Raw genomic sequence first — 26,657 nt, 5'->3', positions numbered from 1 at the left:
CTTCCTTAGTGGCGGTCCCGCCCTCCCTCCTCTCTCCCGGGCGGTCAGGCCCCGTGCGCTGCTTTTCCACTGCCCACGATTATTTTCCCCCATCAGAAAAGCGATGCGCTTTCATCTCCGAGTTGTAAAATGGGGTCAGCTGCGGGGAGTCTAGGTCAGTGTTCCAAGCTTTTTGTTATTTAAAAAAATAATACCTGTTATTTTTTTTTTTTTTTAAATAAATTTTTATTAATGGTAATGGGATGACATTAATAAATCAGGGTACATATATTCAAAGAAAACATGTCTAGGTTATTTTGTCATTAAATTATGTTGCATACCCCTCGCCCAAAGTCAGATTGTCCTTCGCCACCCTCTATCTAGTTCTCTGTGCCCCTCCCCCTCCCCCTAACTCTCCCCCTGTCCTCCCTCCCCCCACCCCTGGTAACCACCACACATTTGTCCATGTCTCTTAGTCTCATTTTTATGTTCCACCAATGTATGGAATCATGTATTTCTTGTTTTTTTCTGATTTACTTATTTCACTCCTTATAATGTTATCAAGATCCCACCATTTTGCTGTAAATGATCTGATGTCATCGTTTCTTATGGCTGAGTAGTATTCCATAGTGTATATGTGCCACATCTTCTTTATCCAGTCTTCTATTGAAGGGCTTTTTGGTTGTTTCCATGTCTTGGCCACTGTGAACAGTGCTGCAATGAACATGGGGCTACATGTGTCTTCACGTATCAATGTTTCTGAGGTTTTGGGGTATATACCCAGTAGAGGGATTGCTGGGTCATAAGGTAGTTCTATTTGCAGTTTTTTGAGGAACCACCATACTTTCCTCCATAATGGTTGTACTACTTTACAGTCCCACCAACAGTGAATGAGGGTTCCTTTTTCTCCACAGCCTCTCCAACATTTGCTATTACCCGTCTTGTTGATCATAGCTAATCTAACAGGGGTGAGGTGGTATCTCATTGTAGTTTTGATTTGCATTTCCCTAATAACTAATGAAGCTGAGCATTTTTTCATATATCTGTTGGCCATTTGTATCTCTTCCTGGGAGAAGTGTCTATTCATGTCTTCTTCCCATTTTTTTATTGGATTGTTTGTTTGTTTGTTGTTGAGTTTTATGAGTTCTTTGTAAATTTTGGAAATTAGGCCCTTATCTGAGCTGTTGTTTGAAAATATCATTTCCCATTTAGTTGGCTGTCTGTTTATTTTTATATCAGTTTCTCTTGCTGAGCAAAAACTTTTTATTCTGATGTAGTCCCATTCATTTATCTTTGCCTTCACTTCTCTTGCCATTGGAGTCAAGTTCATAAAATGTTCTTTAAAACCCAGGTCCATGAGTTTAGTACCTATGTCTTCTTCTATGTACTTTATTGTTTCAGGTCTTATATTTAGGTCTTTGGTCCATTTTGAATTAATTTTAGTACACGGGGACAGGCTGTAGTCGAGTTTCATTCTTTTGCATGTGGCTTTCCAGTTTTCCCAACACCATTTGTTGAAGAGGCTTTCTTTTCTCCATTGTGTGTTGTTGGCCCCTTTATCAAAGATTATTTGACCATATATATGTGGTTTTATTTCTGGGCTTTCTATTCTGTTCCATTGGTCTGAGTGTCTATTTTTCTGCCAATACCATGCTGTTTTGATTATTGTGGCCCTATAATATAGTTTAAAGTCAGGTATTGTAATGCCCCCAGCTTCATTCTTTTTCCTTAGGATTGTTTTGGCTATTCGGGGTTTTTTATAGTTCCATATAAATCTGATGATTTTTTGTTCCATTTCTTTAAAAAATCCCATAGGGATTTTGATGGGAATTGCATTAAATTTGTATATTGCTTTGGGTAATATGGCCATTTTGATTATATTTATTCTTCCTATCCAAGAACAAGGAATATTTTTCCATCTCATTGTATCTTTTTCGATTTCTCTTAACAATGCTTTGTAATTTTCATTATATAGGTCCTTTACATTCTTTGTTATGTTTATTCCTAGGTATTTTATTTTTTTTGTTGCAATCGTGAAGGGGATTATTTTTTTGAGTTCGTTTTCTAATATTTCATTGTTGGCATAGAGAAAGGCTATGGACTTCTGTATGTTAATTTTGTATCCTGCGACCTTACTGTATTGGTTTATTGTTTCTAATAATCTTTTTGTGGAGTCCTTCGGGTCTTCGATGTATAGGATCATATCAAATAATACCTGTTATTAACAAAATATTTGACTGTCTCCACATATGTATTTATTTATAGATTATGTGCATATATGTATTGCTGTACTAGTAGAGAAAGCCCAAAAGAAGCTTCAAATATTTATTATTAGGTTTAGTGAACTTTTGGAAAATACAAGGTTGAGTATTGTGTAACTTTTGACATTGGTGAAAAAATGACATTTGTCTTCATAGTTCACGTACCTAAATGTAAATATCTTGCTAATCCCAATACTTCTGTACTATATGTACGCAGTTTGCACTTGAATCAGGGGTGGAAGAAAACCCATACTACGAATTGTCTTGATAATTTAGGGTTCTGGTCATCTCTCTGTCGGATCTGATTGGCTTGTTCCTGTGCTCACCTCCCAACATGGCTGGCAAAGCGCTCCGACCAGGAGCTGAAGGGGCAGCCCTGCCATTTTCTTGTTTATTTGGTCACATGTTGAGTATTGTCTATAATCTTGACTTTTTTCCACAGATCTTTTCAAGACTCTCATCCCTTTAGTGAGAGTGATTTCAGTTAAAAGGGGCAATACCAGGAGCTGTACCAGGAGGCCGCCCTGGAACTGCAGCGCCCCCTGCGGAGCTGAAAGCCCCAGGTCTGTCCTCTGTCCCTCAGGCCACCCCCAGCCCTGGGACTGCGCCTGGCTGCCTGGCCTAGGGCTGGCTGGAGGAGCCAGTGTCGTTCTGCAAATGGACTATTAGAGAAGTTGTATTTTCTTATTTTTGAACTTAAAATGAATAGGTATTTGAATAGTTTTTTTATTTTTTATTTTTTTTATTGTAGTAACTCATTCCTGCAGTGAATGCATCCACTTTGGAGAGCACTGTCTCAGCAAATTAGCTTTACTAAGCTTCCGGTTCTTTACTTGAGAGGATGGGCATCACTATTGTGAGGATTAAATGAGATAATGCAGGAAAAGTGTCGGGTACATAAACAGCGTTTACTGTAATCTCAGTTCTGATGGCAAAATTCAGTAGGTCTATGTCTAAGTAATTTGAAAAAATCTGTTTTTTAACCGACCTGGTTCGCATTGTTCTGATGGCTCCTCTTAACTGCTGGGGAGAAGAGCGTGGCACAAGGAAATTGGAGTGTTTTTTACTTTGTACTTCTCAGGTTAACCTGGTAAAGGTTGCCTTGTTTGTGCTCTTCTGCTCTTTTCTGTTGATAAGTGATGAGACTGAGTCACAAGTCGACTTTGTCCTGGGTGGATTGATGACAGCAGAGGTGGCCAGCTAATGTTGGAATGAAAAAAATGATCTGAATTCCACTTTCAGTTACTTATGAATTCTCTGGATCAGCTGGCATTGTGAATGGATGGAGGGGCACACCCGTCTGGATGGAGAGAGACTTCTGACCGGAAGCACTTGGGAATTTATTCCCAATGAAGATGCAAAGCCCATTTGGCAGGGGCCACACTTACCTCCCAACCTTTTTTTCCTGAAAAAACCTCTCCCAGTTTATTGCATTTAAAAAAGTTTTTTTGTGCTTTCATTCTCCTATTGAAAAAATATTTGCCGGCCCTGGCCGGTTGGCTCAGCGGTAGAGCGTCAGCCTGGTGTGCAGGGGACCCGGGTTCGATTCCCGGCCAGGGCACACAGGAGAAGCGCCCATTTGCTTCTCCACTCCCCCTCCTTCCTCTCTGTCTCTCTCTTCCCCTCCCGCAGCCAAGGCTCCATTGGAGCAAAGATGGCCCGGGTGCTGGGGATGGCTCCTTGGCCTCTGCCCCAGGCGCTAGAGTGGCTCTGGTCTCAGCAGAGCGACGCCCCGGAGGGGCAGAGCATCGCCCCCTGGTGGGCAGAGCGTCGCCCCCTGGTGGGCGTGCCGGGTGGATCCCGGTCGGGCGCATGCGGGAGTCTGTCTGACTGTCTCTCCCCGTTTCCAGCTTCAGAAAAATACAAAAAAAAAAAAAAAAAAGAAAAAATATTTGCCAAACCCAAGGTCACTAATTTTCTCCTATGATTTGTTATGAAAGTTTTATAGTTTTAGCTCTTATATTTAGGTCTACAACCCTTTAGAGTTCATTTTTTGCATAACTGCTTCCTATAGAGCTTATTTAACTCTTCCTCTTCCCTTATTTTACTGTAATTTCTAAGTTTCTAATTTCACTACTTGGGGTTTCACTAAATTTTTACTTCCCTTGTATTCATTCATTTGCCCTTCATTTGTTTATTCATTCAATCATATTAAGCTGCAAATGAAAAAGAAAAGGAAAGGAGACTGATAGATTGAGGTAGGTGTGGAGCGTGGCTCAAAGTCTAGATAAATTGTATAATCCATCTGTGGGTAAATTAACCAGTCTCTGGATTGCTTAGCTCTGCTAATTGCATTGGTGCTTTGTCAATGAGAAGACCCATCTGTACCGTCCGTTGCCTTCACCTATTACCAATGATAAAAACTCACTATGGATTGGGAGAACAATTTAAAGTGGTAGTGCTGCCTGGGAAGCCATCTGTTGAAAGGACAATTGTGCCTGCAAATGTTAGCTGTCTGAAAGATTGTTTTGGCCAGCAGGGCCTCTGTATTAACTGTCTTTATGCACACCATCAGTGAGACATGGGCATCATCTCTGTGGAGTGGGAGCTCTGACCGCCCACAGTTTGCACAATCTTAGCCTTGGCGAGGGAGGAGGCACCCAAGAGCCAGACTGGCACCTGTTATGTGCTGTCCCCGCACTTAAGAAATGATGCTGGATTGCCTCTGGGGGGCGCCAATGCCGTTGGCCCTCTGTCATTGTGTGCTTGCCCCTCTGAAAGCCCTGCTGGTCCTAAGACTTGCAGGCCACTCACCTTGTGCTTGACCATGGACCAACACTGTGGCTTCTGTGCTACAGGCCTGTGTTAACCAGAATCAGCTCACTGTGTGCGGTCCTGTTATTTTGAGTGTTGTTAGAAAAGAAGTTCCTATAATATAACTTTACTGACCTTCCAGGGCTGCTGAGCCTCAGTCTTCTCCAATACCGGATCTAAAGTACTTTCTCTTTTTTTGTCCCTGTTTTTTTCTTTCAGTGGAGGCCATAGTGGAGTTTGACTACCAAGCCCAGCACGACGATGAGCTGACGATCAGCGTGGGTGAGATCATCACCAACATTAGGAAGGAGGATGGAGGCTGGTGGGAGGGACAGATCAACGGCAGGAGAGGTTTGTTCCCTGACAACTTTGTAAGAGTGAGTACAAAGCGAAACCCTTTTCCTGTCTCCTGTGTGGGCTGTACTGACCAAAGCTGTGGGGGCACCTGAGGAAGAGTTTCCTGGGCTCTCTTAGGGGACAGCTTGACAACTTGACCTCTTGTGTACTCTCAAGAAGAGCGCGTATAGCTTTGCCCTAGATAGCTAGAAATGCCTGTTTGGAATCTCTTTCTGAAGACCAGAGTGTTCTCTTTCAAAATTGCATATCACTTAGGAAATGCTGGAAAAACAGAAAGCTTGTTAAATTGTTTCAACTATATACTTGTTTATTTCTTTTGATAAAGGGATTTTAGCCTTTTCTGTCCAATTCAAAATGGGAGTGAAAATAGTTTTGACCACTTAAAAGTAGCAATCAGACTAAATGCATAATTCCAATAATACTGTTTTTCACCTCCATAGTCATGTTGTTTTTGTCCCCCTTCTTTTCCAAGTGAGAGGAGGGGAGATAAAGAGACAGAGTCCTGCATGCACCCCAACCGGGATCTACTCAGCAATCCCTGTCTGGGGCCGATGCTCTGCCCATCTGGAGCCATGCTCACAACCGAGCTATTTATTTTTATTTTTATTTATTTATTTATTTATTTATTTATTTATTTATTTATTTATTTTTTTGGTATTTTTCTGAAGCTGGAAACAGGGAGAGACAGTCAGACAGACTCCCACATGCGCCCGACCGGGATCCACCTGGCACGCCCACCAGGGGCGAATCTCTGCCCACCAGGGGGCGATGCTCTGCCCCTCTGGGGCGTCGCTCTGCCATGACCAGAGCCACTCTAGCGCCTGGGGCAGAGGTCAAGGAGCCATCCCCAGTGCCCGGGCCATCCTTGCTCCAATGGAGCCTCTGCTGCGGGAGGGGAAGAGAGAGACAGAGAGGAAGGAGGGGGGTGGGGTGGAGAAGCAAATGGGCGCTTCTCCTGTGTGCCCTGGCCGGGAATCGAACCCGGGTCCCCCGCACGCCAGTCCGACGCTCTACCGCTGAGCCAACCGGCCAGGGCCAACCGAGCTATTTTTAACACCTGAGATGGAGGCTCCATGGAGCCATCCTCAGTGCCTGGGCACGATGCGCTCAAACCAGTCAAGTCATGGCTGCAGGAGGGAAAGAGAGAGAGAGAGAGAGAGGAGAAGTGGGAGGGGGGAAGGATGGAGAAGCAGTCGCTTCTCCTGTGTGCCCTGACTGGGAATCAAACCCAGGACATCCACACACTGGTTGATGCTCTACCACAGAGCCAACCAGCCAGGGCCCATGTTGCTTTTTTGATAGGAGCAATATTATTTCCCTTTATTTCATATGATCATTCAGCATTGAATACAATCTGTCTTTCCAGTAAGGTTTTGAAAATTTGCCCTTTGCCAAAATCATCTACAATTAACTACAAAAATGTAGCTCATTCATGTTTAGGACTAAAAAAATAAAGCAGTGAATAAACAAAACAAAAAGAAACTCTTAGAAACAGAGAATGAAAGGTTGGTTATCAGAGGGGAGGGGCAGGGGATGGGTTAAGAAGGTGAAGGGGATATAGTCAGTGATACTGTGATGAGTCTGCACAGTGACAGATGATTACTGGAATCAGTGTGGTGAGCACACTGTAAGGTAGACAAATTTCAAATCACTATGTTGTACGCCTGAAACTAATATAACTGATATTGTATACCAACTCTACTTAAATTTTAAGAAGTCAGAAAAAAATTACATACTACACATTTATAAATAATACATAGTTGAAATTGGGTAAGAAGGGATCTCCTGGAGGCTGTTCCCTGTGGGAAACACCAAGAAGGTGTGAACAGTCTCTGTACCGTAAATTCCCACAGCACTGCGGACTCGACTGTTCTCAGTGGGAACGGCTGTGTGCAGATGTTGCCGGGGCTCCTGCTGTAGTTTCAGTGATACCAGACCGTGCTTAAAACTTGAGGCTGCGGGGGCAGAAGATGCGGGAATGTGGATCCAGAGAAGCAGGTGCTCTCCTCCAAGAGCCTCAACGGCTACATGGTTTTATGGAAAGGGGTTGTTGAATGAAAAACAGTGATGTGTCCTAGGCTTCCAATCCCTGGGCCCTTTACCTGTCTAGAGCAAATAGAACCCAGTTTAATCTTACTTCAGGATCTTGCCTTAGACTGATCCTGCTAACATTTCTTCTTCCTTTTCTCCTTCTTCTCTTCCTCTTCCTCCTCCTTCTCACTCTTCTTCCTGTCCTCCCCCTCCTTCTTTCTCTCCTCCTTCTTTCTTTCCCTGTCCTTTTCCTTCTCGTCCTCCTCCTCTTCCTCCTCTTCCTCCTTCTCCTCCTCGTCCTCCTCCTCCACCTCTTCCTTCTCTTTTTCTTCTTCCAGAAAGCTAGAGAGAGTTTTATTGGTAACATGCTGATAAACCTTGCTTTCTATAAATAGTTGTGGGAGTATAAACAGTTTTTTTTTTAACTATCGTTGAACCTAGCAGCTCTCTCCCAGTTTAAGAGTAGGAAAGCATTGTCTCTGGGCCACCATGGATTGACTCTAGTGATTGTAAATGGGGGTAAATTCTTTTGCCCTTTCAAACAAAAAGTCCAGTTTTGGGACAAGGACTATCCTTGACGGTCAGCCAAATTCTGGTATGGAAGGAGGGTTTTTCTAGATTAAAGGAGAAAGGCTTGGGGTAAAGACAAAGGAGGGAGGAATGACAGAACGGGACAGTAGGAAAGAGAAAGGAGGGTCTGGGAAGGAGGGGAGGACTGTGGGAAGGAGGGGAGGACTGTGGGAAAGAGAGAGGAGGATCTGGGAAGGAGGGGAGGACTGTGGGAAAGAGAAAGGAGGATCTGGGAAGGAGGGGAGGACTGTAGGAAAGAGAGAGGAGGACCATGGGAAGGAGGGGAGGACAGTAGGAAAGAGAGAGGAGGACCATGGGAAGGAGGGGAGGACTGTGGGAAAGAGAAAGGAGGATCTGGGAAGGAGGGGAGGACTGTGGGAAAGAGAGAGGAGGATCCGGGAAGGAGGGGAGGACTGTGGGAAAGATAGAGGAGGATCTGGGAAGGAGGAGAGGACTGTGGGAAAGAGAGAGGAGGACCATGGGAAGGAGGGGAGGACTGTGGGAAAGAGAGAGGAGGATCTGGGAAGGAGGGGAGGACTGTAGGAAAGAGAAAGGAGGACCATGGGAAGGAGGGGAGGACTGTGGGAGAGAGGAGGATCTGGGAAGGAGGGGAGGACTGTGGGAAAGAGAGGAGGACCATGGGAAGGAGAAGGGACTACAATGTTGGCTCCATTTTTGAAGGTAAGCCCTATTCTGAAAGCCTTTAACGTATCCTGTTGGTTTAGTGTCCCCTCATTCCAAACCACAAATCCATACCCAGAGAACTTCGGAGTTGGAATTGGCTCAAGACTGAAGGCAGGTGCACCTGCTGTAAGCATTTGGTCAAGGCAGTGGGCACCCGGGTAGGGGACCACGGGAAGAGCCGGGCAGGCTTACTCATGGAATACTAGGGAGCAGGGGGGCTCCGTGCTGTAAACCGGGGCCTCTCACCACCCTTCACCTGCTCAGCCTCGGCCCACCTCAGTGGGCTCCTGCCCGTGGCTTCCATGGGCTTTGGTCAAAGGACGGCTGGCAGGAAATGGCCAGGAAGGAGGAGGCCAGCCGGGTCGGGGACCATCCTGCTGGACCCCTGCCCTGGAGCTCTCTCGGTCTGGCTGTAGCCGTTGGCAGACAGCACCTGCTTCCATCAAGTGACCTTCCTCCATGTTCCTTTCTTCCTAACCCTGCAGGCCTGGGAAGCCCTTGTTTCTAGCTCTGGCTTCTTCCTTGGAGTTTCTGTGTACCTCACCCACTTTGTAACAGTCTCCTTGTTAATCCTGCCTCAGGACACTTAATTCGAGTATGCCATCTGCTTCCTTTTCCGAGCCTGACTACCCCATCAGGCCACTCTGAGGATTAAAGGAGATAGTGCATGGCCGGCTACTTACTGACTGTGCCCTGTCTCCTCTCCCCTGGCCCGAGGGCCCTGGCTCTCGCCTAATCACTTGTTATCTCACCTCGGCTAGAGCAGTTCCAGTGAGCAGAAGTCATGCTCTGTGGAGATGCTGGTTCCTCCTGGGCCAGAAGGGTGTGACAGGAATGGCTGGGGGTGTGGCAGAAATGGCTGGGGCTGCACCACATTATGGCTGTCACATTTGTCAGAAAAAGAAACTTTTATTCTTTCACATGGCTGACTCTATCTTCAAATCTTCACCCACTGAGAATGTTTTAGGACTATTATTGAAAATTTAGTAGGTGGCTACAGTGGAATTTAACAATAATGAAAACTGCTGTAGAGAATTCTAGAAGCTGAAAATACATCTTTAAGTAATAATCAGATTGGCATAAGTTTGCAGTTTTGAAAGTGGTTTACACATGCCTTATTTAGCTAAGAATAATTTGTCCCCATATTGAGTTGGGAAACCTTGTGGAATCCATTGTTTATTTGTGTGCCTTTATGCCAGTGTTACCGCTGTCAGAGAGCTCACTGTAAGCATAAGCATTTTCTTGATTCATTTATTGGATCCTTAGTCAGTGTCCCAGTTGAACATGGGACCCCAAGGTGTTGAGATTCATGTCCACTCTCAACTCTATATTGTCTCAATATCTCAAGAAAAACACACCAGCTATTCTTTTTTTTCTGTATTTTATTTTATTTTTTTTAATTAAGTGAGAGGTAAGGAGGCAGAGAGACAGATTCCTGCATGTGGCCCAACCAGGATCCACCCGGCAAGCCTATTAGGGGGTGATATTCTGCCCATCTGGGGCCACTGATCCATTGCTCAGCAACAGAGCCATTTTAGTGCCTGAAGTAAGGCCATGGAGCCATCCTTAGCACCTGGTGACAACTTGCTTGAACAAACTGAGCCATGGCTGCAGGAGGAGAAGAGAAAGAGAGAGAGAGAAGGGGAGGGAAAGGGGTAAAGAAGCAGATAGTTACTTCTCCTGTGTACTGTGCCAGGAATGAAACCCAGGACTTCTACACGCCAGGCTGACGCTCTACCACTGAGCCAACCAAACAGGGCCAATACCAGCTGTTCTGACCTCCCCATGGTTAGGAAGACACCTGGGCTTCACTGCTCTCAGGCTGAGATTTGTCGGTGTACATAATGTACCCCAATGAGGCCTCTTGGTCTTTCAGGCTTCTCCCTCTTTTTAAATTTAGTTAGTTCTTATTTAACTTATTTACTGTATGTGTGGAAGAAGAATCTTTTAAAATCCCACTTCCCTTTTTTCTCCCTCTCGCTCTCCCCACCCACTTCTTTTAGAATACTTTTATTTCTTTTTCCCGTCTCTTAAAAAAAAGTTACCAATTTTTAGGTGAAATTTACAGAAAGTAAAATGCTAAAGTCATAATTGTATGGCTTTATTTATTTATTTTTTTACTGTGTGTACCTCTATAACTATCATCTAGATCAGTGCTATTTCTATCCCTCCAGAAACTTCCATTGTGTCTTTTCCTGGTCATTCCCCTTCCCATTGGTAATCCATCATCATACATTAGTTTTGCCTGTACTTGAATTTCATATAAATGGAATACTACAAAATGTGCTCTTTTATATATGGCTTCTTTTACACTACAAAAGGTTGTTGTGTATATCAGCACTTTGTTCTGGCTGTGTAGATCTCATTTTATGAACATGGCATAATTTGTTCACTCATCCTCCTGTTGGTGGACATTTGGGTTGTTTCCAGGTTGGGTATTTTATGAGTACAGGCTTTGAACATTCTGGGTAAGTCTCCTAATGGACGTAGGCACCGTTCCTGTTGTATATGCACACGGAAGAGTGGCATTGCTGGCCTCACTCACTTCCACTGTGTTTTTCTTTGTCTTGAGCTGTAGCCTTTGTGGATGGGGGGAGGTGTCAGACCTGTGCTGGAGTCTCATTTGTGCCCTAGCTGACTGAGCTAATCAGCCTGAATCTGGTTGTCCTTATGTGGCTGCCCTCGGAGTGAGACCATTGGGGGGTCCTGCAGCAGAGAGCTCAGTCTCCCCAGAACCATTTGATTATTGGGCCCAGGAACTATTGAAGACTTATTGTTACGTTATTAAATACATACAAATAGAGAGAGAGAGAGAGAGAGAGAGAGAGAGAGAGAAAGCATGTGTCCAAATCTGATTGAATTCACTGAATGAGGGAATGAGCAGAATAACCAGACTGATTGGATGAGGATAGGAGAGACTGATTAAGATGGCAGTGGAAAAAGGAATGGTCACAGAAGATTGTTAAGTTAGATTCCAAACGGGCTCATCATGTCTTAGACTTAGAGGACAATAAAATCTTAACTTCTGTAGTTGCCCTTTCTACCAGGAAAGATAAAAGAGATTCACATACCTTATTGTTTCCCTGCATGTTATCCTCTGACTTCTGTAGGGTTGTAAAATGTCTGAATAAAGTGTTAGTTAAATCAAGTTACATTTCCAGAGAGAGTCACGTGACTCCTGGGGAGAGCTTATTAGAAAATGCATCGGAATGACATTGAAAGGTCACATGGCATCCTTTTGTGCCTGATTCCCAAGTTTTAGATAGTATTTTCTGAACAGACCCCAATGGACATACTATAAGGTCCCATACTAACAGGTACTAGGATGAAATCCTTAGTCATTTACTTTTAAAAAACATGGTTGCCCTTCTAGAACCTGAAACTGCCATGTAAAACAGAGAAACAGTTACCTGGTAAAGGCAGATGTGGGCTCTTTCTTAGGACTTCATTTGCCCCGTGTTGGATTGAATTGCTGGTGTGTCTGCCTTTCAGAATCTTATCCTCACCTCCAGACAACACTGTCCTTTGGTCTGCAAAAGATTGATAAGCAGGCTTTTTCTGGGTTCTCCTGACATGTATTCACATGTACAAATTTTTAAACGGCTGGTCAAAGGAATTTACAAAAGAAAAAGTCTTGAATCTGTAGCTTAGGCTAATGTGTGCGCGCGCATGCCCGTGCGTGGCTGCTTTGGGAGGGGACTTTAAGGAAGTGCAGCAGGACCCAGGCCCTCCACGTCTTGTCACTCACAAATCGCTGTGTAGAAAAGCAGGAAGCTGCGGTAGGGGTTAAAAGAATGTGCTTGTTGATCTTTCAGTTGATCTGACAGTGTCTGGGAGGAAGTGAGCTATGCTCCCTGCCTATTGCTGTGTGTCTTGGGTAAAAGGACATTTTACACAGACCCCACCGCTAAAGGCCGAGACGGGCTTGCACATCTTATGCTGAGTGTAAAAATTTTCAGCTTGGTTTCCCCTCGCCTCAGCTCTTGTTTGCCACGTGTTTGAGGTCGCTCTTTGGCCTCTCCAGAGCCTTTTCTGTACGTGTGTAAAGTGGTGGTGAGTACGGTGGTTGTTTTCTAAGCAGTGAGGTGAAACATCAGGACTTTGCATACATGCACCACTCTAGATAAAGCTCACAGTTACTTTGCTGTGTATGATTTAAGAAAGAATCACAAGTTGACTTCAACAACTGGCATAAAATAGAGATATCCAAGTTGTTAGTCTATATTCAGAGACCCTGAAGTGGATCTCTGATCAAAATGTCAATGAAAAACAAAACTTTCAATCCAAGGGCCATCCATTTTGTGAGTTATATGGAAGATTGTTTTCAAAATACTCATCTTTCTTGACAAGGTAGCAGGGATTTTTCCAGGTGTGTTGCATGGTAAAATGTGCCCAACCTTGTCTTGCTCACAGCCCTAGCAGTGATGCGCTTGGGGCCGCGGGAACTGCTCTACTTCATGAGGCAGCACTACTGCGCATCTGCTGTGTCCCGTGCGCCAGAGGCTGTGAGCACAAATGACACACGTTAAATGGATTGTCAGATTGTCACAAATGGAACTTCTTCCACAGGATGACAGATTTAGCTCCTGTGACCTGCCCTTTGGTCATTTTGTGTTCTGGAGAGCATGCATTAGAAGTTGTTATACAAAGATGTTCCTGATTAAAATGCCACTTGAGAGGGTCTCGGTTGGATTTATCGGGCAGCTGTGTTCGAATATGCTAAATGAACCTACAGTTATCTTTTGGCCAGGATTGCTGTGTTACTTTATGGAATGATAATGGCTACATTGTGTTCCAGACTTACTGGTTGCCTGGTTTTGTTTGTGTAATCTGCCTGTATCTGTCTATGTATACTACACAGACTAAAATTTATTGAGCACTTACTGTATGCCAGACAGGAAGGAGGCTAAGCCCTTCATGTGCTTTGTCTCATTAAATCTTTATACTACCCAATTGCGTAGGTACCATTTTTATTGTGTTCATTTTTCAGAAGAAGTAACTAAGGCATTACAGGGTAAAAAGACTCACACAAGCTAGTGAGGAGCAGAGAGAGCATTGGAATCAGGCAGACTGATTTAGAACCTGATCCCCAGCGGGCAGCATTATCAGGATGTTCCTAATGTCCTGACGGGATTAACCCCCTTATCAGTGTTACCTGCTGTGCTGTGCCTTCCATGGGCATCCAATTGGTATTTTGCATACTTGTGCCAGTCTAAGATAACACTCACAGTTATTTCACTACTCGTGATTTTCCTTTAAATTTTATTTATTCATTTTTTTAGAGGGGGGGGCAGGAGCAGGAGGCATCAACTCCCATGTGTGCCTTGACCAGGCAGCCCAGGGTTTTGAACCAGCGACCTCAGTGTTCCAGGTCAACGCTTTATCGACTGCGTCACCACAGGTCAGGCTGCTGTTCGTGATTTAAGAAGGAATTACTAGTTAACTTCAACGATGACAAAGTAGGGATTTCCAGGTTGCTCTTCTATATTAAGGCTCATGGTTGTTAACTCATTTTCTGTATTTTCAAGGATTCTCTTTCGAAATCAGCTATTTCAACTCAAAAGAGCACCCATTGCCTACATTTATGAGCCTCTGCTGTTTTTCCTACAAATTCTGAAAGCAAGGCAATTTGGGAAAATATTTCATTTTACTAATTTAGGGAACCTTGCTATTTTGCAGTGTTTAGGATGTGCTTTTAAGAAGGAGACTGTCTTTCCTATCAGTGGTAAATAATCCAGAGGTTTGACTATCCAGTTGTTCTCCATCCATGGAGCCTGTGAAAGTAACCTATTCTAGCTCAAATTATTCTTTAAGCACTTAGGCCTTTTTTTTTTCTTTCTTTTTTTTTTTTTAATTTTTCTGAAGCTGGAAACGGGGAGAGACAGTCAGACAGACTCCCGCATGCGCCCAACCGGGATCCACCCGGCACGCCCACCAGGGGCGAAGCTCTGCCCACCAGGGGGCTATGCTCTGCCCCTCCGGGGCATCGCTCTGCCACTACCAGAGCCACTCTAGCGCCTGAGGCAGAGGCCAAGGAGCCATCCCCAGAGCCTGGGCCATCTTTGCTGCTGCGGGAGGGGAAGAGAGAGACAGAGAGGAAGGAGGGGGTGGGGGTGGAGAAGCAAATGGGCGCTTCTCCTATGTGCCCTGGCTGGGAATCGAACCCGGGTCCCCCGCACGCCAGGCCAACGCTCTACCACTGAGCCAACCGGCCAGGGCCTTTTTTTCTTCTTAAGAAAACAAGATTCTTTCCCTGGCTGGTTGGCTCAGCGGTACAGCATTGGCCCAGCATGTGGAAGTCCTGGGTTCTATTTCTGGTCAGGGCACTCAGAAGAAGTGACAATCTGCTTCTATAGCCCTCCCCTTCCCCTTTCTCTCTCTCTCTTGCTCTCTTCCCCTCTCACAGCCATGGCTTAAATGGTTCAAGCAAGCTGGGCTCCAGGCTCTGAGATGGCTCCATGGCCTCACTTCAGGCACTAAAATAGCTCAATTGCCGAGCAACAGAGCAGCAGACCCAAGTGGGCCGAGCATTGCCTGGTGAGGGGTTTCTGGATGGATCCTGGTTGGGGCACATGCTGAAGTCTATCTGCCTCCCTGCTTCTCACTTAATAATAATAATAATAATAATAATAATAATAATAAAAAGGCCCTGGCCAGTTGGCTCAGTGGTAGAGCATCGGCCTGGCATGTGGATGTCTTTTGGGTTCGATTCCCAGCCAGGGCATACAGGAGAAGCGCCCATCTGCTTCTCCACCTCTCCCCCTCTCCTTTCTCTCTATCTCTCTCTTCCCCTCCTACAACCAAAGGTCCATTAGAGCAAAGTTGGTTTGGGTGCTGAGGATGGCTCCATAGCCTCCACCTCAGGTGCTAGAATGGCTCCGGTTGCAACAGAGCTACACCCCAGATGGGCAGAGCATCGCCCCCTAGTGGGCATGCCAGGTGGATCCTGGTCAGACGCATGTGGGAGTCTGTCTCTCTGCCTCCCAGCTTCTCACTTCAGAAAAAACAAAAAAGATTGAAAAAATAATAATAATAATAAAAAAGAACAAAATTCTCAAAGTAACGACAGACACCTGTTAGATGCTGTTGTGAGAAACGTTACTCCAGGAAGAGTTCAGAGTAATTAAGGACAAATGTGTTACCAGTCAGAATCCACACCACTTGGCAGACTCCTCAGGCCTTATCACTGTTACAGTGGGGGAAGCATATGGGAGGGGGTGTCTTGTGACTCAGGGAGAACAGTCCCCTGACACAGTTGATCTTGGTGATTATACATAATCAAGTCTTATTTTCTTAATGACTGGATTATCGAGTCTGAGCTTAGAAAGGAACTTTGAAATCATGTGTTGCAATCCTCAGCTTTCTAGCAGATCAAAATCTAAACCATCTAGAATGTTGCTTTGATCGTTACTGGATATTGGAACTTGTGAAGTGTAGGGGTCCCCAGGGGGGTCCATGCCAGAGTGTCTCCAGCCTGGCCCTGCGCTAGGCACACTGCAGTCAGAATTTTGGAGCAGGGCCAGAAGTTGGGACAGAGGCCTTAGAATATTTGTGGAAGTTCAGATGGTTCCACTGCTTGATAAAACTTGGGCACTCCTTTTGTACCGTGGTACTGATAAGCAACCTAGTCCTTTATCATCTAATGTCTTTTCTCAAGCACATGGATTGGTAGCCTGTGACCTGTAGTTTTACCTTTGAAAATATTATGTTCATTCTAAAGTGTGTGTGTGTGTGTGTGTGTGTGTGTGTGTGTGTGTAACTATGCTGGAAATTGTAAAAAATGTTTACTACAAATACATAAATAACATAGCAGTATATAAACAATGCTCAATTTAAGTCCATTAGAGTTAATCTATTTTTATTCCAGAACCTCCGGACTTAATAATGAATTGCATTCTGCTCTCTACCTGATGATAGTGTGGTGGGGAAAATTTATAGGGATGGTCCCTAAAATTCCATTGCCACATTCCCAGAAACTGTGACTGTGATGAGCTCTTATTTAAGTAATTATGCTATATGACACAGTTGCCTTTTTTCTTAAATGAGAGGGGGGGGAGATAAGAGAGACAGACTCCTGCATATGTCCCGACTGGGATCCATCTGGCAACCCCTATCTAGGGCCAGTGCTTAGATCAACTGAGCTATCCTCAGTGCCTGAGGCTGATGCTTGGACCAACCAAGCCATTGACTGCAGTAAGGAAGAGTGACAGAAGTGGGAGAGGGAGAGGGAGAGAAGCAGATGTTGTTTCTCTTGTGTACCCTGACTGGGAATTGAGCCCAGGACATCCACATGCAGGGCAGACACTCTATCTACTGAGCTAACTGGCTAGGGCCATACAGAAGACTCTTAAAAAGGGGGAATATCCAGGAGCCTAAGTTCTCTTAAAAACAGAGAACTTTCTCTGGCTAGCAGTAGAAGAGGAAGTCAGAGAGGTTCAAAGCTTGAGGAAGACTTGACGCTTTGATGATGGAGAAGTCACATGAGAAGGAATACAGCAATTTTGCTGGAGTGGAGAGCAAAACTTGGCTGACAGCCAATAAGGAACTGGAGACCTCAGACCTACTGCTGCAAAGAACTGAATTCCAAAAACCTGAGTCAGCTTGGAAGTGATTTGTTCTCCCAAGCTTCTAGATAAGAGTCCAGCCTATTGACATGTTAATATCAGCCTTGTAAGACCCTGACCAGAGAATCCAGTTGAGCCTACCTGGATTCTAACCTTCAGAACTGTGATATAATAAATAAATGTTTCAAGGCATTAAGTCTGTGGCTGAAAATAAAGATAGCAAATGGTCTGGGGCAATGCTTTTGTCTCCTACTAGAGACTGAGTGGAGAATCTGAAATTTTGTGCTCTACTTGATGGCATCGTATGACTCCTGTGAGCTCTCCCCTCATCTGCTGACGTGTTGTCAGTGGTGAGCAAATGGGGAGTCTGAACGTACACCCACCTGCCCCTGGCTTAGTAGTAGTAAGTGGCCCCCATCACCCTTCCTACTAGAGAGTGGGGAAGATCTTGGAGAGGAGAGAGCTAGCAAGAGTCATTAAAGCTGCATAAGGCTTGACCAGGTGGTGGCGCAGTGGATGGAGCATTGGCCTGGGATGCTGAGTACCCAGGTTCGAAACCCCGAGGTCGCCAGCTTGAGCATGGGCTCATCTGACTTGAGCAGGGGGTCGCCGACTTAAGTGTGGGATCATAGACATGACTCCACAGTCTCTGGCTTGAGCCCAAAGATGGCTGGCCCAAGCCCAAAGGTCAATGGCTTGACGCCCAAGGTTGCTGGCTTGAGCAAGGTCACTGGCTCAGCTGGAGTCCCCCCGTCAAGGCACATATGAGGAAGCAATCAATGAACAACTAAGGAGCCACAATGAAGAATTGATGGAAGAATTGATGCTTCTTATCTCTCTCCCTTCCTGTCTGTCTGTCTCTCTCTCTTAAAAATTTTTTAAAATATAAAAAGCTGTATGGGAAAAGCTGGGCAAATTCCTGCTTGACCCATCCATGAATCTCACTGGAATTAACATGCCAAGAAGTGTGTGAATAGAAACTACAGTGTAGGATACAACCCCGGTTTCCAGCATGACCTCTGGGAAACATGAATGAAGAAGACCAGCCTAGCACTGCAAGGGTACTGGAAACTAAACTGTTATTGGAATCATAGCCCACAAAAGTAGCTCAGGACCTGTATGCTTAATTTAAATGGGATAACTTCCTGCTAAAATTTAAATTATTTAAAAATTATAACATAATAGCCCAAATGCCTAGGGCACAATAAAAATCACTTGTCATACCAAGAGCCAGGAAAATCAAAACTTAACTGAAAAGACAATCAACAGATATCAACATCAGGAAGACACAGATGTTGGAATTCTTTGACACAGATTTTAAAGCAGCCATTATAAAAATGTTTTAATGAGCAATTAAAAACACTCTTGAAACAAATGAAAATTTAGAAAATCTTAGCAAATAAATAGAATATTTTTAAAAATAGAAATTGTAGAATTGGAAAGTGAAATCACCATATTAACAGATTCCCTGGGTGAGCTTAATAGATTAAAGATGACAGAAGAAAGAATCAGTGGAGTTGAAGACAGATGAATAAAATTTGTCCTATCTAAACAACAGATAGAAAATAGTATGGGGGGAAAATGAACAGAGCCTCAGAGACCTATGGTACAATAACGTAAGATCTGACATTTGTGCCATTGGATTCCCAGAAGGAGAAGAGTAGAGTATGAAAGTAAAAAGTATTCAGAGAAATAATGGCTAAAAACTTCCAAAATTGAGTGAAAGGGATAAACCTTCATAATTAAGAAGCTGAGCACAACCCAAACAGGATAAATGGATAAACCCTTAAGTAGACTGACAACAATTAAAAAAGAAGACACAAATTACAATATTAGAAATAATACAGGGGCTATCACTACAGATCTTGCAACTATTAAAAGGATAATGACATGGTCCTTGCTGAGTAGCTCAGTTGGTTAGAATGTCGTCCCATTATGCCAAGGCAGTGAATTCGATCCCCAGTCAGGGCACATACAAGAATCAACAAATGAATGCATAAATAAGTGGAACAACAAATCGATCTTTCGCTCTCTCTAAAATCAATTAAAAATATATAAGACAATGCTGCAGATAATTCTATGTTTATACATTTAACAATTTAGATAAAAATGGACCAATTCCTTGAAAACCACAAACTACTAATACTAAAACTTACCCAAGTTGAAATAATCTCAATTGACCTCTATTAAAAAATTATATTCATAATCAAAAAGCTTTCAAAAAGGAAATCTCTAAGCCTAGAGGGTTTCACTGGAGATTTCCACCAAACATTGAAAAAATCAGCACCAAGTCTACATAATCTCTTGCAGAAAATAGGAGAGGAGGGGATATCTCCTAAATTATTTTATGAGGCAACATTACCTTGATACCAAAACCAGACAGACATTACACACAAAAAAAGCCACTAAAAACCCTATAGACCAATATACCTCAAGAGCACAGACACAAAAATTCTCAATAAAGTAATAGCAAAACAAATCCAGCAACATATAAGAAGAATTATGTACCATGACAGGAGGGGTTTATTGTTGGTATGGAAGGCTGCCTCAATGTTTGAAAATCAATTAATGTAATCCACCGTATCGGCAGGCTGTGGGAGAAAAAATAGTCACAGAATCCTATCAATTGATGCAGAAAAAAACTTGAAATTCAAAACTCATTTATGAGAAAAACTCTCAACAAAGTCAGAATAAAGGGGAATTTCCCCAGCTTGATGAAGGGCATCTATAAAAACCCTACAGTGAAAAGTATTAAATGGTGAAGGGCTGGATGTCTTCTGCCTGAGAATCAGAACAAGGTCAAGGATGTCTGCTTTCACTAGTCTTATTCAACGCAGTACTGGAAGTTCTAGCCAGTACAATGTTGAGAAAAGAGATAAAGGCATACAAGTTGCAAAGGAAGAATAAAACTGTCCCTGTTTGCTGATGACATGATTTTCTACAGAGAACATCTCGAGAGTCTGCACAATAACACTGTAACTAAGTGAATATGTGCTTAACTGATGTGTGTAACAAATATGCCCAACTCATTTTTGACAAAAGGGCACGGGGCACGAGCAATTCAGTGGAGGAAGAGAGCCTTTTCAATAAATGGTGCTGGATCAATTGAACATCCATAAGCAAAAAAGGAACCTCAACCTGAACCTTATACCTTATAAAAATGATCTGAAAATGGATCAGGGATTTAAATGTAAAACATAAAACTATGAAAGTTTAACAGTTAAACACAGGAGGAAGTCTCCAGGACCTAGGGCTAGGCATCACACCAAAAGAACAGAAAGAAAAGAACAGAAAGAAAACCAATTGATCAGTTAGACTTCTTCAGAATTAGAAACTTCTGCTCTTTGAAAAACTCTGTGAGGAGGATGAAAAAACAGGTTATAGACTGGGAGAAAATATTATCTAACACATGTCTGACAAATGACTTGTATTTAGAAAGAACTCTCAAAATACAATAAATAGTAAGAAACCAAAAAATCCAATTAAAAATAGGTAAAAGACATGAACAAAAATTGTAACCAAGAGGACATGCAGGTGGAAAATAGGCACATGAAGAGATCTTTCACATCATTAGCCATTAGAGAAATGCAAATTAAAACCACAATGAGATAGTACTATGTATCCATTAGAATGAACATTAGAGCCCTGGCCGGTTGGCTCAGTGGTAGAGCGTCGGCCTGGCGTGTAGAAGTCCCGGGTTCGATTCCCAGCCAGGGCACACAGGAGAAGCGCCCATCTGCTTCTCCACCCCTCCCCCTCTCCTTCCTCTCTGTCTCTCTCTTCCCCTCCCACAGCTGAGGCTCCATTGGAGCAAAGATGGCCTGGGCGCTGGGGATGGCTGCTTGGCCTCTGCCCCAGGCGCTAGAGTGGCTCTGGTCACGGGAGTCTGTCTGACTGTCTCTCCCCGTTTCTAGCTTCAGAAAAATACAAAAAAAAAAAAAAAGGAATGAACATTAGAATGGCTAAAATAAGAAACAATAGTGATAATACCAAATGCTGGTGAGGATGTAGAGAAACCTGTTCTCTCGTACATTGCTGATGGGAATGTAAAATGTTTCAGCCACTCAGCAAAAATAGTTTGAGTTTGACAGTTTTTTATAAAGCTAAGTATGTAATTGCCATATGACCCAACAATTGTACTCTTGGACATTTATCTCAGAGAAATAAAAATGTATGTCCGTGCAAAATTGTGTACAAGACTGTTCATAGCAGCTTTATTTAGAATAGCTTCAAATTGGAAACAGCCTTAATGTCCTTCAGTGAATGAATAGTTAAACACACCTTGTCCCATCCATATGATTGAGGACTACTGAGCAAATAACAAGGAATGACTGTAGGGAGCAACTTGGATTGATCCCAAGGGGCATTGTGCATTGTGAATAAAGCCAATCTCAAAAGTTACATACTGTGGGATTTCATTTATATGACATTCTCAAAATGACAACACTAGAGAGTTGGAGGACAGATGCCTGGTTGCCAAGGGACAGTGACAGAGTTGGGAAAGGACTGATAGGACTATAAAAGGGTAGCACAAGGGAGTTCTTTTGTGGAGATGAAACAGCTCTGTATCTTGATTGTGATGGTGGTTATGCACATTTATACATCGGATCAAATTGCATAGAGTTACACACACACACACACAAATCGATGCATGGAAAACTGATGAGAACTGAATAAGATCTTAGTATACTTAACACTATTGTATCAATGTTTTTTGTTTGTTTGTTTTTTGTATTTTTCTGAAGTGAGAAGCAGGGGGGTAGTCATACAGACAGACTCTCGTATGTGCCTGACCGGAATCCACCAGCATGCCCCCCAGGGGGTGATGCTTGGCCCATCTGCAGCTCAGCATTGCTCTGCTGCAATCAGAGCCATTCTAGCACCTGAGGCAGAGGCCACAGAGCCATCCTCAGCGCCTGAGCCAACTTTGCTCCAATGGAGCCTCGGCTGCGGGAGGGGAAGAGAGAGACAGAGAGGAAGGAGAGGGAGAAGGGTGGAGAAGCAGATGGGCGCTTCTCCTGTGAGCCCTGGCTGGGAATCGAACCTGGGACTTCCACATGCCATGCCAACCAGCCAGGGCTCAGTGTTTTGATATTATACTGAGGAAGCTAGGTGAAGGATTAATGGAACTCTATGCACTATTTTTGTCAGTTCCTGTGTGTATATAATTGTTGCAGGAGAAAAAGTTAAAAAAAGAATGTCAATGGTTTTCAACCTTGGTTACACATAAATAACACCTGGGAGCATTAAAAAATCCCGGTGTGCAGGCTGTACCCCACACCCATTTGTATCTCTGGTCGTGAGTCCCAACATTGCTTTGTTTTAGAATTCCTAACTCTTGTTTTCCATTAAATCTTTAGAAATGCTTTCCTGTTCCCTTTCCCATATACCATGGTTCTCCAGCCCGTCCTGGGTGATGCAGTCATCTCTTGCATGGCCATATTCTGTCATCATTGTGTTTTGATGGTTCTGGCTGGGACTTAGGAAGTTCTGCCCACTGCTCTGAGCAGGTAGAAGGAGGCATTAGTATTTATATTTGGCCTGTTTGTGGTTAGTCTGGAGACTGGCAGAGGCAGTGAAAGAAGTAGAATGGAGGAGAGAAGAGTGGAGTGTGGGCAAGAGGCAGTGGGGGCCTCAGAGCCCGTGTTGATGAAAAGGCCTGGATGCAGGATGCAGCCCTGGGCTTGGTCTCCTGGGCAGGTCTGCCCCGATGCCCCTGCTGCTACAGCCTCGCACTGGGCATCAGTTACTGATGGGCTCGAAACGCAGATTTGATCATACCTCCTTCCCCGTGTTCTCCACACACTCTTAAAGGGCTTCCTCAGCCTCCCCTTGTTTTTAGGATACAGACTAAACTCTTGAATGTGATTCACCTGAAAGGTCCTGTGTGCTGCAACCGCACCCTTTGTTCCAGCCTGATCACCCACCTCATGTTCCTGTACCTCATTAATGCCTTCTCAACCCCAGGAGCCTTCTCGGCTCCTGCTTTTTGAAGGGAACCTTCCTAGACCTTCTGACTCACAAATACCCATTTTCTACAAGACTTTGCAGTGCCATATCTCTCTCCTCAGTAGTACTTGTCACTCTTGGGATTTTCAATCTGTTTTTGTGGCTATCTGACGAACGGCTCTCTTGCTTCTTGGGCTGAGACTCCGGGGTGTCTGTGCAGCATTGTGTGCTTGGTGCCTGGTGCACGGCAGTGCTTATCCGTATTTGTGCAAATGAGTGCCTCTCTTTGTTGCTTGTTTCTCTGCACTTGGGTTTATTGACACCATTGGAAACTTACTGTTTGGATGGTGCTGGCAGTGGCCACTTAAATACCCAATAGTCTTAGGTTCTGTGTTCCAGAAGCAATAATATGGCTTGAGGATTTCCAAAGGAATGAGTCCTCCTGACCCCTAAGAAAGACTCACAGGCCAGTTACAGTGGTGGATCTAGCAATCAAATTGAAGATGATGTGCTGAACAGTGGTTGCAGTCTAGCATGCTTAGTTGCTGTTTGTATTCTCCTCCTCCCCCACCCCTGGCTTATACTTCATTGCCTGCTGACAAGATACTACATAACCTTAAAATTTGGGGCAATAGGCCCTGGCCAGTAGGCTCAGTGGTAGAGCATTGGCCTGGCATGTGGATGTCCCGGGTTCGATTCCTGGTCAGGGCACACAGGAGAAGTGACCATTTGCTTCTCCACCACTCTTCCTTTCCCTTTTCTCTCTCCCCCCCCCTCCTCCGCATCCATGGCTTGATTGGGGGGAGTTGGTCCCGGGTGCTGGCGATGATTCCATGGCTTCTGCCTCAGGTGCTAAGAAGAGCTCAGTTACTGAGCAATGGAGAAATGTCCCAAATGGGCTGAGCATCGCCTCCTAGTGGGCTTGCTGCTTGGATCCAAGTCTGGGGGTATGCCGGAGTCTGTCTCTGCCTCCCCTCCTCTCACTGAATAATAAAAAAAATTTAGGGGCAATAATAATGTATGCAGCAATATAGAAAATATGTATGGTGTAAGAGAAAAAAGCAGGGTAAATAATTGTATATGCAGCATAATATACAAACTACCAAACCTTTTATATAGGGGGAAAATGCTAAAATGTTAATAGTGGGGTATTTTGTATCTTTATTTCTAAGATTTTTAAAATTTTTATTTAAAATTAAAAGTACTTTTTATCTGATTTGTATACTTTTTCTCAGGGATTGACATGCATTCATCCTTTAGCTTATTGTGACTGCAGTAGCCCCAGATGTATGTTACTTTTTCTCAGTTGCTGTTTTTTAAACCCCTCTTGTCTTCCAAGTGAGTATGAGGTTAGTAAAAGTACCGAATGGACTTGGGAAATTGATCTCTTGCTATGTAATTTGGTTTGAATGCTATCAGGTCTGTAGATATCGGAGAGCATAATGATAGAGCATCTTGGTTTTATCACAAACTGGTGACACAGAGCACAGGTTTGGAGTCACAGCCGTACTCTGCCACCTTGGACAAGTTAATTAGGCTCACTATGTTTCATTCATTCATTCATCAAATGTTTTGATTGTGTGCTGTGTTCTAGGAACTAAGGAAGACATTGGTGAACAAACCATACAAAAATCTCTGCTCTCATGGAAATTACATCGTAGAGGGCTAGGTAGTAAGCCATAAACATAGTAAGTTAGATAGTAAGTTGGCAGGAGAAAAAAGCAGGGCAGGGGGCCATGAAAACGGGAGGGTGGGATTGAAATTTATGATAGGGAGGCCAGCAAAAGCCTCACTGAAAAGATGATCTTTATGTCAAGACTTGAGGAAGGGAGCCTTGTGGGGATCTGCGGGTAAGAGCCTTTTAGGCAGAGGCAACAGCATGTGCAAAGGCCCTAAGGAGGGAAAGTTCCTGATGTATTGGAGAGGAGAGAGTCAGGGAAGAGCAGCAGGAGACGGGTTTAGAGGTCACAGGGCTGCAGATAGGGGAGGGCCGCCGGAAGACTTGGGACTCTTGAATGAGATGGGAAGTAATCAGGGGAACTCCAATCAGTGGAGTTATGTTGTGACCAGGGATGCTCCGGCTGGTTCCTTCTGTCTGTTGTGTTGAGAACAGAGCACAAGGGGCAAGAGTGGAAGCAGGAAGAGGTTTTGGAGGCCGTGGAAGTGGGGAGACGTGGCCAGATTCTGGATATTTCCGAAGGTAGTGGTACTAGGATTTGCTGCTGCTAAGACTGCATGTGTGGTGTGAGAGAGAGGAGGGAGGGATGGCCCTAAGGTTTTTATAATGAGCATTGGGAATCTTGTTAAGGAGTGAAGCTGGAGTTCAGGGGTCCTGTCCAGGCTAGAGATGGGAATCTCTTCAAAGCTCAGACTGGTTGAGGTCACGTGGGGAAGGAGTGGTGTGTGACCAGAGGAGAGAAGAGCTCTAGAATCCCCATGTTGAGGCTGCCAGGGAATGGCCAGAAGAAGAGGGAGAGAGCCAAGTAAGTGAATGTTCTAGAAGGAATGGGGAGACATGCTTGGGGGGTGAGTGATTACCTGGGCCCAGACCCACCCCCGGTGCCTCCCAGGAATGGGGTACCAACTGCCCTGGCAGACGTGCTTCATCTGTGGAAGGAGACAGGACCGATTTCCTGGTAGTTTTGTAAGGGCTAGAGGTATTTTATTGTGTGCCAGGTACTGGGAAGCTCTAGGAACACAAGGATGAATAAATAATAATGCATGTTGACTTCAGCTATGCATTATTAATAGTAGTAAAGATGAGCACCTGGTGTAAAGGGGCCTCATAGTAGGGACATTTTCCCCCCTTTACAGAATTAGTCCAAGTACGGACAGAGAAATAAAAATTGCTACTATTCTTAACCAAAAAAATGCAACACTTTTCTATTGTGTTCATGTATTTCAGTGCAAAATATTTCTAAGAGTTTTTTTGTTTGTTTGTTTAAATCTGATTAGTATTCTTGGGGCTCTTAAACCACATTGTAAGAATTAAAGTTTTAAAAATTAGGTGCATGTGCCCACCAAATGTACACATTCTTCAAGCTGATAATTTCTTTTTTTAACAGAGACAGAAAGAGTCAGAGAGAGGGATAGACAGGGACAGACAGACAGGAACGGAGAGATGAGAAGCATCAATCATTAGTTTTTCGTTGCGCATTGCGACACCTTAGTTGTTCATTGATTGCTTTCTCATATGTGCCTTGACTGCGGGCCTTCAGCAAACCAAGTATCCCCTTGCTTGAGCTAGTGACCTTGGGCTCAAGCTGGTGAGCTTTTTGCTCAAACCAGATGAGTCCGCGCTCAAGGTGGTGACCTTGGGGTCTCGAACCTGGGTCCTCTGCATACCAGTCCGACACTCTATCCACTGCATCACTGCCTAGTCAGGCCAGGCTGATAAATTTTGACTTGAAAAAACAAAAAGTCAACATCTCCAAAAACAAGAAGCAGAATATTCCTAGCTTATAGCACTGAGTAAATTCAATGCATCACATGAAATCTTTATTCAAGA

At 44.1% G+C, this 26,657-nt stretch overlaps 1 protein-coding gene across 6 annotated transcripts in view; it reads left to right on the top strand.

Moving 5' to 3' along the window:
- Positions 1 to 26,657, top strand: part of SH3KBP1 (SH3 domain containing kinase binding protein 1) — a 442,009-nt gene that overhangs the window by 151,182 nt on the left and 264,170 nt on the right. For all 6 annotated transcript variants that reach the window (XM_066357664.1, XM_066357661.1, XM_066357663.1 and 3 more), the window contains exon 2: positions 5,214 to 5,371. Coding sequence is in view for 5 of the 6 variants with exons in the window: in XM_066357661.1 (XP_066213758.1) it covers positions 5,214 to 5,371 (158 nt within the window). In the remaining variant the exon portion in view is untranslated. The remainder of the gene's footprint in view (positions 1 to 5,213; positions 5,372 to 26,657) is intronic.

The sequence above is a fragment of the Saccopteryx leptura genome, chromosome X, assembly GCF_036850995.1.
Source record: "Saccopteryx leptura isolate mSacLep1 chromosome X, mSacLep1_pri_phased_curated, whole genome shotgun sequence".
NCBI lineage: Eukaryota > Metazoa > Chordata > Mammalia > Chiroptera > Emballonuridae > Saccopteryx > Saccopteryx leptura.
Note: the sequence above shows the minus strand (reverse complement) of the source record. Positions and strands in the feature narration are given on the sequence as shown.